Source organism: Staurois parvus, unplaced genomic scaffold (assembly GCF_062004578.1).
Source record: "Staurois parvus isolate SC_StPar_1 unplaced genomic scaffold, SC_StPar_1.0 ptg000011l, whole genome shotgun sequence".
NCBI classification, from domain to species: domain Eukaryota; kingdom Metazoa; phylum Chordata; class Amphibia; order Anura; family Ranidae; genus Staurois; species Staurois parvus.
The window spans coordinates 30,000,406-30,018,190 of NW_028317807.1; the positions used below are offsets into that span (position 1 = coordinate 30,000,406).

General features: G+C 41.1%; 1 protein-coding gene across 1 annotated transcript in view; it reads left to right on the forward strand.

Moving 5' to 3' along the window:
- LOC149474147 (uncharacterized) overlaps positions 1 to 17,785 on the forward strand; it is a 243,718-nt gene that overhangs the window by 207,438 nt on the left and 18,495 nt on the right. Inside the window, exon 9 of the mRNA XM_089672242.1 lies at positions 13,004 to 13,046. Coding sequence (XP_089528368.1) covers positions 13,004 to 13,046 — 43 coding nt within the window. The remainder of the gene's footprint in view (positions 1 to 13,003; positions 13,047 to 17,785) is intronic.

The window sequence follows — 17,785 nt, forward strand, 5'->3', positions numbered from 1 at the left end:
TGCTAATTTCTACATCCTTCTTTTTTATTAAACAGAAAGGTCATATGCATGAAGAGATAGACCTCAGGAGAGGAATTATTTAATATGGCTCAAACAATGAGCTGTGCTGTGATTATGTAATACCAGGGAAACTTCAGTTATCCATAATTATTAAGATACGGGACATATTCCCACGATCCACTAAAACATGAAGACTGCTGTTAAATCTTTATTTTCAATTTCATGTGGCAAACGATGTCTTTTTAGGCTGAACTATAGGCAACTATAGCAGACACAAACGAATGAAGCTGGTTAATCATTAGAATATACTGTAATTACATTTATTTTGATATACAAGCATTGTAAGTACCTAAAGTTTGCTTAGCATCACTTGTCTGACATCTCTTGTACATTAAAGCGCAGAGAGGGAAAGGGAGAAGCAGCATAAGGAGCCAATCAGGTGAGCTGCAATGCAAATATGCTGATAGGAGGAGAGAGCAGAGTGGCAGAGATAAGCTGTCAGTGTGCTGCTTCTACATTCACTGAGCAGTCACAGGGTGGGGTTGGGACTTGTAGAGAGATATGGTGCACTCATGTGGGGAACCTTTCACAAAGCAGAATATCAGTGGGAGAAAATAAAGCTTCCTTTCTTTAAAAGTACAGTATCATTGGTTGAATGGAGGGGGGGGGGGCTGGGGTATTTCTAAAGAATCTTTCACTTTGATCAGAATCTAAGTCAGCTGACTATTTTATAAATCCCTCTAATTTCTGCCACTGCACATCTCAAGGCCAAACTCTCCCTGCTGGATTTTTAATTTTTGTTATATTATGGAAACCGCATTAGGAGGATCTGGGACACATAAAGCTAGGCAGGAACACCCAAAACGTCCAAGTGGATAGGAAGAAAGTAATCAGTTTTGACAGAGACATCTCACTCTCTGAGTACTTAAGATATGTTAGCCAGGGGCTGAAACATTCCAATGGGATCTAACCCATTGCTAAAGTATAATTTTTGGGTGGACTGACCCTTAACCGCTTCCCGACTGCACTATAGCAAAAATACTGCTACAGGGTGGCACAGGTGCGCAAAATCATGTATATATATGTGATTTTGCATTTCCATCCACTATTCGTGTCCGCGGCTCTCAATCACCGGGTCTTGGACGGTGATTACCCGCCGGCGCCCAGTGATTACCAAGCTTCTCAGATGGGGAGGACTGTTCTCTTTAACAACAGTTCTCCTCCCTGTCAGCTCAGGCACACTGATTACAGTGAAGCACACAGACACGGCCCCCTAGTAAAACACTCCCTGCACACAAATGACCCAATTTCTGAAATGTTTCTTTTTTGTTGTTTGACATGCGTCGCCCTTCCATGTGCTCCTTGCTGTGAAGGCCAGTTATAGACTGGGGCAGTGGCCATTTTTTTTACTGTTGATTTGTTGGTCGATGGGGCGTACTGGACACCTTAGCTGCCATTGTGCTACATGATGGGTGTCCAGTGCGCTCCTTTACCTTTAAGGAGGGGTGGGCTCCCTCAGGTTCATCTGCCCTTGGTGTATCCATTAAATACATGTGCCTCTACAATGGGGGCTCTTAAAATTGGAGAGTTAGGAATTACAGAATACTGGGGTGCCGTGACAAGGCTCTGTAGCTTACGCATGTATTTGCAAATGTGTGCTAACCAAACCCCTGTTTTTAACGCATACTATTAGACAGGTTAATTTGGTTTGTTTGCAGGCTGGCTGGCAAGTTAGAGCTGGGAATTTTTCTTTTTTGTTGTTTGACATGCGTTGCCCTTCTATGTGCTCCTTGCTGTGAAGGCCAGTTATAGACTGGGGCAGTGGCCATTTTTTTGTACCTGTACACAGTTAACCCTTTGATCACCCCTCATGTTTATCCCTTCCTGCCCAGTGCCATTAGTACAGTGTCAGTGCTTTTGTTAGCACTGATCACTGTATTGGTGTCACTGGGGATGTCAGTGACATCAAGTCAGTTCCCCCCAGTGTCAGAATGTCCACCGCAGTCCCACAGTCCCTCTATAAGTTGCTAATCGCCACTATTACTAGTGAAAAAAAAAGAAAAATTCCAGTATTTATATCGCCATTTGTAAATGCTATAACTTTCACGTAAACCAATTAATTTACACTTATTGCAATTTTTTTTTTTAGCAGACATGTCGCAGAATACATTTTGGCCTAAATTTATGATGAAATTTGATTTTTAAAATTAGTTTTTACTGGACATGTTTAATAGCAAAAAGTCAAAAATATATATTTTTTCTCAAAATTGTTGGTCTTTTTTTTATAGTGCAAAAAATAAAAAACCACATAGGCGCTCAAATACAACTGAAAGAAAGCTCTATTTGTGGGGAAAAAAAAGGATGTAAATTTCATTTGGGTGCAGAGTTGCATGAACACACAATCATCAGTTAAAGTAAAGCAGCGCCGTAACGCAAAAAAGGCCTGGTCCAGAAGTGGTAAATCCTCAGGATCGCAAGTGGTAAATAGCCTAAAAAATAAAAAAAATAAAAACATTGAGGCTTCTTATGAAAATGTTACACCATGTGAAAGATTCCTTTAAGCCTCTTTCACACAGGTGGTAAGAGGCAGTAAAAATAGGCCCCTGATGATGTTACCGCTGCTGAAACACGTTGGACAGAGCTGAAACAGAGACCACTGCATATGCTCCATTCCACCACAGCTAACATCCACCAGCTCTATGATGTCGTCATGGTGGAGTGGAAGAGGACTCCAGTGGCAACCTGTGCAACTCTGGTGAACTCCATGCCCAAGAGGGTTAAGGCAGTGCTGGAAAATAATGGTGACCACACAAAATATTGACACATTGGGCCCAATTTGGACATTTTCACTTAGGGGTGTACTCACTTTTGTTGCCAGTGATTTAGACATTAATGGCTGTGTGTTGAGTTTATTGTGAGGGGACAGCAAATTTACACTGTTATACAAGCTGTACACTGACTACGTCACATTGTAGCAAAGTGTCATTTCTTCAGTGTTGTCACATGAAAAGATATGATAAAATATTTACAAAAATGTGAGGGGTGTACTCACTTCCGTGAGATACTGTATATTTGTATTTTTTCAGTCATCATTTTAGCGCTGCACTAATGTTTTGTGATATTTTGTTATACTATGTATTATGGTATTGTACTAGCTGCTACTCACTACAATATTCACTAGAGCCTTAGTGCGTTTTTTTCAACTTTGAATAAAAAATAGGCTATTGATCCGAATTTTATCTCCCCCACCTAAAACCTAACATGGCAGCCTGAGCAGTTCATACATCTGCTGCAGCTATAATACTTTGCTTCGTAGCTCCAACAAATTTCACCCAGTGTTTTGAGTTTGACAGGTGGCACCACCTGTCAAACTCACCCATTAATGTCAAGAAGACCACACCGCAGTGGCAGTGGTGTGGTATTTCAAAGCACAATCCCCCTCCCAAATGCCTGCAAACTGCCTCTGAAAAGCAATCAACTGCACACCACTTTTCAGAGGGGCTGCCCCCCCCCCCCACCCCACACACACACTCCCCGTAGAAGAGGCCTTAAAGTTGACCTCTGGGCAAATATAAAAAAACACAATTTAAAGTAGGACTAAACACACAAAAGAATACTTAATTTTGTATAGGAATGTAAGAAACATTGTTTTATTTTTTACCAAAATGCAACTTTCCCTCTATTTTGTTCATGTTTTCTCTCCTGGTGCTGTGCATATCCTGGAAATCCTTTGTATAAACAGAATGTCACAGTTTAGTTTTGCAGAGATTACCAATATTCTATGTCTTTCTGTGGCTGCTTGTAGTTCAATGCCAGGAAATAGTGACAACAAAGCAGGCAAACTGTAAGTGTTGCTACCCTAAGAAAGGAAGTGAGATATTAATAAAAGTAGAAAATATAAAAGTGGATTCAACTTTTTCACATTACAGGAACATGTACAACAACATATTTGATTTAGGTGTTTAGGTTTGGATACCATTTGATCAAATTGGCAAACTCAGTTCAGATTCATTAAAGCAAACCAGTTGCTCCTCTAAAAAAATTCAGGTAGGTGCACCCTGTAATAGCAGATTAATATTTATGGTACCTTTCTGGCAGGCAGCAAGTTTATTATTCATTCACCTGAAAAGCTAGAACAGTGGTTCTCAACCTTCCTAATGCCGTGACCCTTTAATACAGTTGCTCATGTTGTGGTGACCCCCAACCATAAAATTATTTGCCCAGTAATTATAATTCATGAGTGTCGTTTTACCTCCAATACTGCTGCTTTCAACACAGTAGCTGCTTTTAACAGAGTAGCTGCTTTCAACACAGCAGCTGCTTTCTACACAGTAGCTGCTCTTTACACATCGGAAATATGTGTTTTCTGATGGTCTTAGGGGACCCCTGTGAAAGGGTCGTTCGACCCCCAAAGGGGTCGTGACCCAGAGGTTGAGAACCACTGAGCTAGCAGCTCTGCTCTTTTCCGACAGTTTCAGGTGTGTCCGATAGCATTTCCCCTGCTGGGAGATGTGGTTCTTCCCGCCAGCCAGTGAGTCCTATAGTGATGGGGAGGGACCACACCATCCAGTATCAGATAACAGCAGGGGGGCAAGCTCTGCAAGAGAACAATGAATGAATCATCCAATCACCATAGTGTAAGTATTCATCATTTTCTATTACAGTGGGCAGCTGCCTATATTTTCTTAGAGAATTACTTTTTTATAGCAGTCCAATGTAATCCCTTGCACTGCAGGACTCACATTGGGAAAAGGAGGGGCAGCACTTAAAGCCAGACAGAGACAATAAGAGCCCTGCTTCTTTACATATTGCTGCCAGTCTAAAACAGTAAACATACTAGCAAGAGGTAAGAATCAGTGGTGTATTTAGGTTTTGTGCTGCCCTAGGTAACACAAAAATCAGATGCCCGGCAGAGAGAGATCCTGACACCAATCAACACCACATACCCCCCAGGAGAGAATCTGGCAGTGATCAACAACACCCCTTCCCCATCCTCCCACCCGAGAGAGCCTTCCACTAACACACCCCCCCCCACGGCGACACTGAGAAAGACACTCACCTTCACAGCTCTGGACATCCCCGGGAATGTCCATTGGGCTCTGCATACGCCATCAAACAGCCCGCAGCCTCTCTCAGATCCCACCTGGTCCCCATGCTTCATATTTCCTTTCTTCTGGGGAGCAGTGCTGCCCTCCTATAAAATGCCACCCTAGGCAAATTCCTTGTGGTAAATGCTCCCCTGACAAGAATCACCATATCAGTATGCAACTGCTCCTTCATTGCCAGGTCTAAAGGTGGGGTAGGTCTTTTAACTAATTTGTCTAGGAGGTCTGCCCAGATTACAAGCATAGTTGAAGAGCATTACAAATTCTTTGTCAGGTTGACCAGTTACCATATATGTATTTCAACTGTGTATTTAGTTGTTTTCATAGTGATCAGCTTTAAAGAAAATAGAACAGGGATGCTCCCAATTCCTTCTTGCATTGTTCTTTCTACCATAATAATAACAGTAAAAGTAATGAATTGCTCACTGAAGCAGATGGATGTCTTTTATGCTAGACTGTAAAGATCAGGTTAAGAACACTTCCAAGCAAAAATCAAACACACCCACAATTCATTCTGGGAAATCAACAATATTCTGCTGTCTTTTTAGACAAATTGTTGAAAAATTACTCATAATGAGAATGTGCACAGTACAAAGCGCAGAATATGCCAAGTGGGTTGTTTTTTTTTCTAAACACGTCTAGGACCAACATGTATAAATACATCAGTGGTTCAACTTGAGTTATTCACTCTGAGGTCATCACAGAGGGCAAGGGGGCACTCTTTACGTCTGGGGGAAAAAAGATTTAATCTCCAACTATGGAAAGGTTTCTTCACAGTTAGAGCTGTGAAAATGTGGAATAGACTCCCTCAAGAGTTGGTTCTGGCCAGCTCAGTGGATTGCTTTAAAGAAGGTCTGGATTGTTTCTTAGATACACAGAATATAACTGGATACTAACATTTATAGGTAAAGTTGATCCAGGGAATATCTGATTGCCTATTGGCGGATTAGGAAGGAATCTTTTCCCCTGCAGGTGCAAATTGGATCATGCTTTGCTGGGTTTTTTGCCTTCCTCTGGTTTAACTGTGGGTATAGGATTATAACCTTTTTTTATGGTTGAACTAGATGAACTTTTGTTTTTGTTTTTCAGCCAGACTAACTATGTAACTATGTACGTTAGAGGGGAAAAAATGTAGATTTAATGTTAATTCCTAATAGAAATGATACTTGGTGCTCTGGATTGAGACAAGTACACCCTATAGAGGGATATGCCATGTTCATATTTCATGTCAGAGGTTTACAACCACTTATGTTTTGTCATATTTTGCTACTCCCAACATGTAAACTTGTAAAAATAATCTGTCTGCTGCTTCATTTCTTTGCTATCTTGTGTTTGATTTTTGCCTTAGCTCTGTTCTTGTGTGCTATGTGAAGGGGGGTGAGTCCCTTCTCTCCAATCAGCTCTCAGAACTCTCCTCACTGACATCTGCAAAGTATATATTCAGCTCACCAAACCCCTGCTTTCTGGAAGTCCAGACAAGCTGTGTAAATGTTGGGCTTTGAACATCTGCGGAGAAGAGAAAAGTGCAGATAAACAGGTACAACGTATGTATGTCAGGGGCGTGTAACACTCCTGACCCATGGTAGCTGCTGGTTTTATACCAGCATCCTGGATTTGGCTCACTGACTGACTGAAAAAAAAAAAAAAAAAGCTGCATAAGCTGTGGGTCACACTGATGCAATTTTGGATTTGTTCCAGAATGCATGGGATCACATGACATGTTGAATAAAATGATTTTCTATGGAGGACATTCACATATATGCAGTCTGAATGCGAAGGGATTTTAAAAAGGGTCATGTGCATGTTTGGAATGGTGCAATGCGATTTAGAGCTCCATAGAGTTGAACGTAAACCGCGTGTGAATTGATGACACAAAGAGATAGAGACCCTAGGGCGTAAATCCAAATCACATTAAAAACCCATTGCAATTGCAACTGAACCACATCTGAATCGCACAAGAAAACTGAATAAACTCGCACCACATCAGTGTGAACTTAGCCTTACTCCACGTATCAATGTAATAACATGCTAAATGACATACTGTAGCTACAGCAAAGAGACCCAAAATGTTTAGCCTTTGTACAATATCCCACTTCAACAACAAGCGTTATGAATTTACATAAATGTACCCATACATGATCTTTTTACCTTTTGAATAGATGCATGGTATATATGAATGGGATATGATAAATGTAAATAATCATACCAACATGTGCTAACACCTTAAAATAAAAAAAACCCTCTTTTTTGTGCGTATTACTTGCATATGCAGGGCCACAGTTGGCTAGGGTGGAAGCTGATTTCCCACCTGCTAATAGTTCATATGGAACACATAATATTACATTTAGCTCCCCCTAAAATAATTTGGTCCCTTCAAGGATATTAGGCCAGCATCTGAGAATCACTGCTGCAACTATCAGACTAAGGGCCCACTGGCAGGTCCAGTAACCTCCATGACAGTCTCTGCATTTCAGCTGCCCAGGAGGTATTTTAATTGGGGAAGTCAGCTAACTTGAATATACACTGTCAGCTAGGAAGCTAGCTGTCAGTTCAGACAGACTGGTTACATTGTAATCTTCCAGTTTACACAGCAGTACAGTAATAGGATGGGTAATAAGCTGAATGACCTGAGAGACAGTAACTGCAATTTATAATTTACTAAATTTACTAAACAGGGTACAAAGTTAGAATCAATGATGCAAAATGGGATCAGCATGACCAAGAGCATGCATAAACTGCAGAATAATAGAATAAAATAGATTATAAAAGCTGTCCTTTAGACTTTAAGAGGGCCAGACTGTGGCCAGTGGGAGTAGAAGATGTTCTAGGGTCAGAGGGAGTAAAAAAAATGCCACAGGAATGCCACAGGAAGGAATAGTGCCCATCATTGGTGTCAATAGGACCAATAGTGTCCCATTGCTGGTGTCAGTGGATGAATTATGCTGCTATTGGTGGTGTCAGTGGGAGGAATAGTGCCCCATCATTGCTGTTAGTGGGAGGAATAATGCTCCATTGCTGGTGTCAGTGGCAAAAATTATACCCCTATTGTTGGTGTCAGTAGGAGGAATAGTACCCCAAGGGCTAGATACAGGCAAGCAAAGGGTCATATTCGGCTCCCGGGCTGCAGTTTGTAGACCACTGGCATAGACTCTATAAGACTCTATGGCAACAGAGTCAATCTAAGAATCAGTACTTTAGTAAAACATCACGGATCACAAACTAATAGTTGTTGGGTGGGGCTTGGAGGATCTGCATGCCACTAATTTTATTTCGCCAAGTGTTAGCATGGTAGTATTGCTTTATGTGTAAGTAAGCCAAAGCACTATATCATACTCCACACAGGAAAGACAACATCTTTTCACCTACCAGTGACACCTGTTCCAGCATTGACTACAGTTATTTTGAGGGAAATAGCATGAAACACTCATTTTCCTCTGCCAGTTCTTTAACACGTTACAGTTTACACTTCAACCAGAAGGCATGGACGGAAGCTACTGTATACTCGGGGAGGCCTCTCACACTCATGGTCCAGGCCTAGTACATAGGAAGGTTTAGCTACACAGCAGGCCCTGACTTTGTGTCCCTGCCACTTAGAAGGACAAAACATACAGCCACCAATCCACCTCTCTGACAGAACCTCCGTCACCAAGCCATTTCCTTTTACTTACCACTCTCTAGTACCCATAAAGTCAATGTGAATATCAAGCTTCGTTTTCTGTTCCCATACACTGTAGGATTTCACTCTGTATTCCCAGTAAACCAGACCAGATAATTCTCTTAACCAGCTACTCTGTTTGAAGAAGTCTTCTACGTTATCCCATTTATTCAGTAGACAGTTTGATTTGAGCACTCACATGGCAATGCAATAGTTTATCACATGGTCAGTGTTCCTCTTTAAATCTTAGGCAGGATTTGGGCTATGCTGTGGTGTCTCATACCTTTAGCTTGTAATACTTCTTATCCAAGTCCCGACAAGGGGTCCCCCACTTGGGTGCAACTCTACACTTCCTTGTGTATGGTCCTACTCATTCCCACAACCAACAAACCAATGGCCCAACCCCTTCCTCCTGCAATATCTCTGCTAAAGGAATTGAGCGCCAAGGATGACACTTCATCTGACTGGAACTGAAGTACTTTGGTAATCAGCAAGAGGCTTCCCACATTACCAGCTGGTGTCAGTATGGAACCATTTAGTATCGTGACATCAAAGCCCCTCCCATACATGTTACGCCACTGATCACGTGGCTTAATCATTCCCCCTGATAAAGGGGGAATAATGAAGGCACGATCATGCAATGCTGCACCCAAACAAAATGTATGCCCTTTTTTCACACAAATAGAGCTTTCTTTTGGTGGTATTTGATCAGCTCTACGGTTTTTAACATTTTGTGCTATAAGCAAAAAAAACCAAACATTTTGAAAAAAAAACAATATTTTTCACTTTTGCTTATAAAAGATGTCCAATAAATTCCAAGTTAGTCATACATTTAAGACAAAACGTATTCTGCTACATGTCTTTGGTAAAAAAAAAAATCTCAACACCTGTATATTTATTGGTTTGTGCGAAAGTTATAGCGTCCACAAACTATAGTATGTATATTGGAATTTCCAGAGCTTTTTCTGACTGCCTATCACATTTCTTGAGGTGCTAAAATACCAGGGCAGTACAAACTCCCCCCCCCCCCCCAAAATTACCCCTTTTTGGAAAGTAGACACCCCAAAGATTTTGCAGAGAGGCATGTTGAGTCACTTAAATGATATATTGCTCATGCATGCCATGGGTATATGTTGAATAACACCACAAAACACATTCTCTTACTTCTCCCGGGTATGGAGATACCACATGTAAGAGGCTTTTCACAGTCTAGCTACATACAGGCCCCCAAAAATCCAATGACCAACTCCAGGATTCAAAGGGCATATTTCCTTATATCACTTCCCCAATACCTATCACAGTTTCGGAGGCCCTAAAATGCCAGGATAGTACAAACACCCACCCCAAATGACCCCTTTTTGGAAAGTAGATACCACAAGGAATTTGATGAGAGGCATGGTGAGTATTTTACAGATATCATTTTTGTCACAGGGTTGTGAAAAAGAAAAAAAGAAAAGAAAAAATACATTTTTTGTTTTCTTTCTTTGTTTTCCAAAAACGTGGCAACAAATGAGATCTGCAAAATACTCACCCATGCCTCTTGGCAAATACCTTGGAGTGTCTACTTTCCATAAAATAGGTCATTTGGAGGGGTTGCTTCTACTATCCTGGCTTTTCAGGGCCAACATTAGAAGCTTATGCAACACATCACCCACTCTTGAAGACCAAGACATTTCTGACACTCGTTCACATGAAAAAAACTGGGTTTTTTTGCTAGAAAATTACTTTGAACCCCCAAACATTATATATTTTTTTAAAGCAGAAGACCTGGAGAATAAAACGGTGGGTGTTGAAATTTTTTACATCACACAATATTTGGGCAGCAATTTTTCAAACTCAAATCTTTTGGGAAAAATACACTTTTTTAAATTTGAATGCACAAAACCACAGTATATTGCCCAATTGTTGGATAAAATATAAAAGATGATGTTCCACCAAGTAAATAGATACCAAACATGACATGCTTTAAAATTGTGCATGCCCATGCAATGGCGACATAAATTTTTAATATCAATAGGTGATGCTTGAAAAGCCTTTACAGGTCACCAATTTACACAGGAGATCTACTGCTTTTTTTTTTTTTTTAGTTATTTTGATTTTACACTGTCCCTTTTATTTCTTTTTTTTATCACTTTTATTGCTATCACATGGAATATAAATATTCACTGTGACTGCAATAGGTATTTTTTTTTTAGAAATCTGGGGTCTATTAGATATCTCCTCTGCTCTTACATCATCTGATCTCACCAAGATTGCTGTGATCAGATGCTTTCCCAATTTACAAATGGCACTGTTAAAGACTGGCGAAACGGAAATTATGAAATGCTTATAGCTTCCGGTCTCTTAGACCATAGAGATGTTCGGAGCCATTTTGGTCTCTGATCAGCTCTATAGTCAGCCAGCGGAACTGCTGACTGCATTATCGAATTCCCCTGTGGGACCAGAGAGCCCAAGAAAACTGTGGAAGGTGGTGAGGGGGGTGTCCCATCCCGCTGCTTGTAAAAATGATTCAGCAGCTAATTGGCCACTAGGATTGCTTTTAAATGAAAGCTGACTGCCAATTGAAAAAAACAATACCAGGATGATGCCTGTAACTGCAGGCATCATCCCGGTATAACCACTCAAAGTCCCGTGACGTACCAGTATATTGCTGTTCCATGTCGGGCATATACTGTATGTAACAGAAGAGAGCATGGATATATGATAAATCGGGTCTGTAGACCAATATGACCGCAATTTTTTTTTCAAATGCCCATGTTGAGGGTTAGACCCAAAAATGTTTTAAATTCAGAAACCGTGATAGGTTTCCATGTGAATTGTCTTGCAAGAGCTGAATTTGGGTTGGTGGCCATGTATTGTTGTGTGTATAAATTGCCTTGGCCCACAATCAATTGGTATAAATCTTCCATGAAAAAGAAGTGGAGGGGCTAAATGCTAGTGCTGGCAGCGAATGGGGCTGATCCTGCTATACAACGGAGGCACTAGTATAGTTCTGTTCATGATCATTATGTGGATCTGTACAAACACTATACTAGTAATTGTGGTGATCAGCGACCTATAGCGTGAGTGTGATAGTGTGCGGGCAATCTAACGCTAGCTGACCCTGTCTGGGAGGGGCGCTAACTGACCCTGGCGTTATCTGATGTCACTAGTGACAGGAATACAGTGATCAATGAAAAATTCTATATACTGACACTGTACTATTGGCACTGGCTGGATGACAGGATGATCAAAGGGTTAATATGGGTGATCAAAGGGTTATATGTGCTAATCTAACGTGTGTATGTGTAAAATGTAATGCTTTTACTCGGTGCCGTGTTCTCTCTTCTCTCCCTGGACCGACCAGGGGGTGGCAGGGGGCGCAAGTGCATTCATGCCCCGAAATAGAAAGCAGCGTAAGATTACATTGCTTTCCCAGAGCTTCTGTGGAGACACTCTGCACATGCTGAGTTTGGTGTGTATTGCTATAGAGGTTTTTTTTTTTCTTGGGAGAATGTATGTGATCAGCACAGGGCCAAACAGCACCATCTGGACAGAGGTCAGGGGTCTTGCATCCTCCTAGAGCAAAATGAAAACTCCTCCTACATCTTTAACATGTGCTCGGCTGGACACTGATATAAGTCACAAGACTTCTCTAACTGCTGATGAGAAAAGGTATTTAGCAGTTTATAGTTTCTAAAATAATTTCACTTCCATGTTCTGTGTACTGTGGGAGATCAGACATAATGAATTCAGGGTCCTGGGTTTAGTAACACTTTAAATCCCCTTTCTTCTCCATTCTGATGCTTGGTTTGAACTTCAGGAAGTTGTCTTTACGTCTAGATGCCTAAATACATTGAATTGCTGCCATGTGATTGTTGATTAGCAATTTGTGTTACCAAGCAATTGATCAGGTGTATCTAATAAAGTGGCCTGTGAGTGTATAAAGTACAGTACTTTCAGAACAAGTTTTTAGTAAACTAAATTATAAAGAAATACATTGTACTGTGTCCTGGACCTTGGTTCCAATACCATGATGGTGACATTTCCCATGCTGTTCCTTTCCCCAAGTGTAAACTGAAGTCCTCTACAATTGTCACCATCTTATGTCAGGACGACTCTAAATAGTTGCTTCATTGTTCTCTAAAAGCCTGACAAATGCACCCAAGAAAGATAACTCTGTGTGGTTCTTTTTTAAAATGTCCACGTAATGTAAGAAATTACCTCTAACCACTCTGTGTGAACTATTTTCTTCTTTTTGCAGACTGAAAACCTTAATGGAACAAGGCCACAGCATCCAAAGAGCAGTGAGTTAAATTATTTTTCTCCTGCAGTGTTTTGCCACTTTCCACTCAGCTACAGTCTCGTCTTTGAAATGAAACTTTCTCCTAGCTGGGGAACATAATTAAGTGTTGACGTCTTTAAAGGACTTGTAGAACCTAATGAAGTAAAACTGTTATTTTTTTTTCAAGTTTCTTGTTTTATGAAGAGATCCCTGTATATTTGTATTGTTTAGTTTTACATTATGTTCCAGTGCAGTAATTCTGTTATGTGCTCCATATACCAGAGAAGAATTCATACACTTTATTCTAAGCTTCTAGGTTCTACCAGGTCCAGTCCTTCAAACTGGCATTATTCTATCACCAAACCCCTATACTAGTCCAACTGGTCCCTCAGCATGGATCAGTGTTCGAAACACTCTTTCTGAAAAAACATACCCAACATCTAACAATCCAAATTGCCCCACTCTTTAACCAAAATAGGTGCAGATGCTGAACTCCAGGCAAACCGTTAAATTGTATGTTACCCTCATATTCGTGTTACGTTTCATATTCCTGATGTGTATGTTGTACCATGTACTTGTGTTAAAAAATGTCCTGTTCTCTTAGTATTTCTTTCTTCGTCTGGTGACCCTGCAGTCCTTCTGCTTTCCAATTTCAAACTGACCACATTAGGCATAGAAGCACATCCATCTCAGCATGTTTAGTTTACTGGCTGTGTTGGGAACACCGTGCCTGTTCTCCAATAGACTATCTTTGTGATGACCCCCCTTCCTTCATAGCTCTTCACTGGGAAGATCAGTATATTGCTTTTTCTCTGCCTCTTGTTGACATAAAGACTTTTTGACACTGCTAGAATACTTTGACCTAATCCAGTTCATTGCACCCCCACACATATCAAAGGACACACCCTGGACCATATTATTGCTAATGGCTCTTTTGTCTCTGTCTGCTCTTCCCTTGACTTAGGACTGTCTGACCACCTAGCTATTCTTTTCAAGCTGGAGTAATGGTTTCTAACACCTCCCTGTCTTGATCTGTAAATTTACGCAACTGGGCTTCAATTGATCAGCCCAAATTTGCAAATTTTGTTACTTCCTCTCTATCCTGCATCCCCTCCTCTGACACCCTTGTTGACAAAATAGATGCCCTTAACCACTTACCGGCCACCGTATAGCAGATATACCGCTACACGGCGGCACAGGTGTCCAAAATCACACATATATATATATATATATATATATATATATGTGTGTGATTTTGCATTTCTGGGTAGTGGGCCGTGGATGCAAATCACCAGTTCCCGGCCGGTGAATACCCACCGCCACCTGGTAATTACCAACAATCACCAACAGGGAGGAAGACTGCTTTGTTTACAGTCTTCCTCCCTGTCAGCTGGGGCACACTGCTCGGGATGGCTGTGTACAGCACAGCCATCCCTATCAGTGTGCTTACAGTGAAGCACACACCCCCTGCCCCTTGTAAAACACTCCTTACACACAGTTAACCCTTTGATCACCAATCACATTAACCCCTTCCTGCCCAGTGTCATTAGTATAGTGTCAGTGCTGTTTTTTAGCACTGATCACTGTATTGGTGTCACTGGGGATGTCAGTGACACAAAGTTAGTTCCTCCCAGTGTCAGAATGCCCGCGTCAGTCCCAGTGTCAGTCCTGCTAAAAGTTGCTGATCGCCTCCATTATTAGCAAGAAAAAAAAATCCCAGTATCTATACTGCCATTTGTAAACGCTGTAACTTTCATGTAAACCAATTAATTTACACGTATTGGGATTTTGTTTAGCAAAAACATGGAGCAGAATACATTTTGGCCTAAATTTATGACGAAATTTAATTTTTTACATTTTTTCTACTGGTCATGTGTCAAGGTCCTACCTTTTCCCAGAGGTTATGCTGCTGCATGTGCTGGCATCCATCTTGGGTTTCTGCAGAGGGGTGTGGTTGATCACATATAAGCCTGTTGCCCGCACGTGCTCTTTGCATTCGTGTCTTTTATGTTCGTGTTGCAACAAGCTCTGTTTCTACTCTTGTGGCTCTCCTGGAAACTGACTCGGCTTTGGACTAGACTGTTCTCTGCGTTATCCATTTATCTGACCTCCCGGCCTGCACGACTACGCTATTGTCTTATCTGGTTCCTACCAGCTACACGCCATTGACGGTGGCCATTACCACAGCTAGGGTGTCTCAGGGGCCGCGACCTGGTCCCTGGCTGCGTCATGTCCATCCCCACCATCAGGGGCCCTGGTGAAGGGCAGCCTGGGACGTAGACTCTGCGCCCTGAGGGACTCCGGTCTGTGGGTGGTGGTTGTCATCAGTCAGTGCGTGACCCTGCCATTAGGCCTGCCTGTCCGTTCCACAGCTCCTGCCCTGACATCATGTTTAATAACAAAAAGTCCAAAATATTGTTGTTTTTTTTCAAAATTGTTGTTTTTTTTTGCTTATAGCACAAAAAATAAAAAATGCACAGGCAATCAAATACCACTAAAAGAATTCTCAAGTCGTGGGGAAAAAAGGGCGTAAATTTCATCTGAGTGCGGTGTTGCATGACCGTGCAATTGTTAGTTAAAGTAACACAGCGCCATAACGCAAAAAATGGCCTGGTCAGAAAGGGGGGTAAATCCTCTGGATGGCTAGTGGTTAATCATGCTCTTTCATTTTCCCTTGACACCTTTGCCCCATTAAAAACTCAAATTGTTTAATTCTCCCCTCCGGCTCTGTGGTTTAGTTCTCACCTATGCTTAATAAAGGCCGTCTCACGGAGACTGGAGTGCAGATGGCGCTGTTCTAGCCTGTCTGCTCATTATCAGATCTGGAAGGACCACTTGTGTGTCTATAAGGGTCAATTTGAGATTGCTAGATCAAATTATTTCTCCCATGCCATTGAAAAAAATCTTAGCAACCCTAGGCAACTCTTCTGCCCCATTGACAGATTAATAAAACCTTGTTGCCCCTATACATTTCCAGCTTCAACACAGCTCTTTAACATATGGCGTAGTAAGAATTTGATGCTTTATTTTGTCAATTTATGAGGACAAAACAAAATCTAAGAATGTGTTTCTTCCACACCACTTCCTGACCCACCCAGTTTGAATGGTTCTTCTCTCTCCTACTTCTCTCTACTCGACTTTGCATCTCTGATTAAATTGGTCTCTAATATGACATTTTCCACCTGCATACTTTATTCTATGCCCACACATTTATTTAAATCCTGTTTTAGTTCTCTATGCCCAATTATTCTCAATATTGTAAATGAGTCTCTTAGCTCTGGTTTTGTATCAACAATCCTCAAAACTGCTGCCATCACTCTGGTACCTAAAAAACCCAACATGGCTCTGGATAACTTAGGTTACTTAAAGGCAGGTGATTATGTAACTAAAATATCACAGCCCACTCAAGGATCGTAGCAAGGAAGAGTATATTAGATATTGGGCAAAAGTTGTCTATTTGAACCCCTCCAATCTGGTTTTTGGAAACTGTACAGCACAGAAACTGCCTTGGTCAAAGTCACTAATGACCTTCTGTTAGCTTCTGATTCTGTCTCACTAACTATTCTTATTCTCCTGGATCTTAGTTCTGCGTTTGATACTGTAGACCGCAATCTTTCACTCTTTCACTTTGAAACCATATTTGGAGTCTCAGAATTGGCTCTGAAATGGATTAAGTCATATCCCACTGATTATTGTCACTTTTGTTCACTTAGCGGATTCCAGTCTGATGCTGGTGCAGTCAAGTACGGTGTTCCTCAGCGCTCAACCTTGGGTCCCTTGCTTTTTAGCATTTACATGTTTCCACTTGGCCAACTGCTTAGATCACATAGACCCAATTATCACTTCTCTGTTGATGACACTGAGATATACATCTACACTAAATCAAATTCTCTCTTTCTGCTTCTCTCCTATCTAATTGTATTTGTGATAAAAAAAAACTTAGATGGCACACAATTTCCTTCAATTAAACTGTGACAAGACTGAAATCATGCTTATTGACACCCCCCATCAATTATATAATACCAGTTCTGGTAGCCTATCTATTAATGGCACTGTACTTGAGCTCCAGTCTAAATTGAAAAATCTAGGGGTGATATCTTGATGATAGTTTAACCTTTGATCCACATGTACAAAATGTTGTCAGAACATCTTTTTTCTACTTGAGAAACATTGCTCGGCTGTGTCCTATGCTATCATACACTGTGGTGAAAATCTGATCCATACATTTGTGTTCTCCCGATTTGACTACTGTAATGCTCTACTCGCTGGTGTATCTGAATCCATAATTTATCGACTTTAATATGTACAAAATTCTGCAGTCAGAATCCTGACTACATCTGGTACAAGTGACCATATTACCCCTATCCTGGAGTCCTTGCACTGGCTACCCGTCAGGTTTCCCATGAACTTTACAATCCTCTTGCTCACCCATAAGACTTTTTATGGCTTGGCACCCCTTTATCTCTTTAAACTGTTATTAACATACTGCTGCCCTCGTAACCTCTGCTCCTCAAATTATGATCTTCTGTGTGTCCCCCTCTACTCACCTACACTCGATAGGAGACAGAGCTTTCCCCTGTTATGCTCCAAAACTCTGGAATTCACTTCCAAAGAACATCAGAGAGTCATCTTTTCTAAACTCATTCAAATCAAATCTAAAAACTTTTTCCTTTAGACAAGCTTTCAAGTAATTTCCCCTTTTTTCCTTTATTTTATCCTGTGTATTTCTTTTGTTTTCTCTGCAAAGCACTTTATTTTATA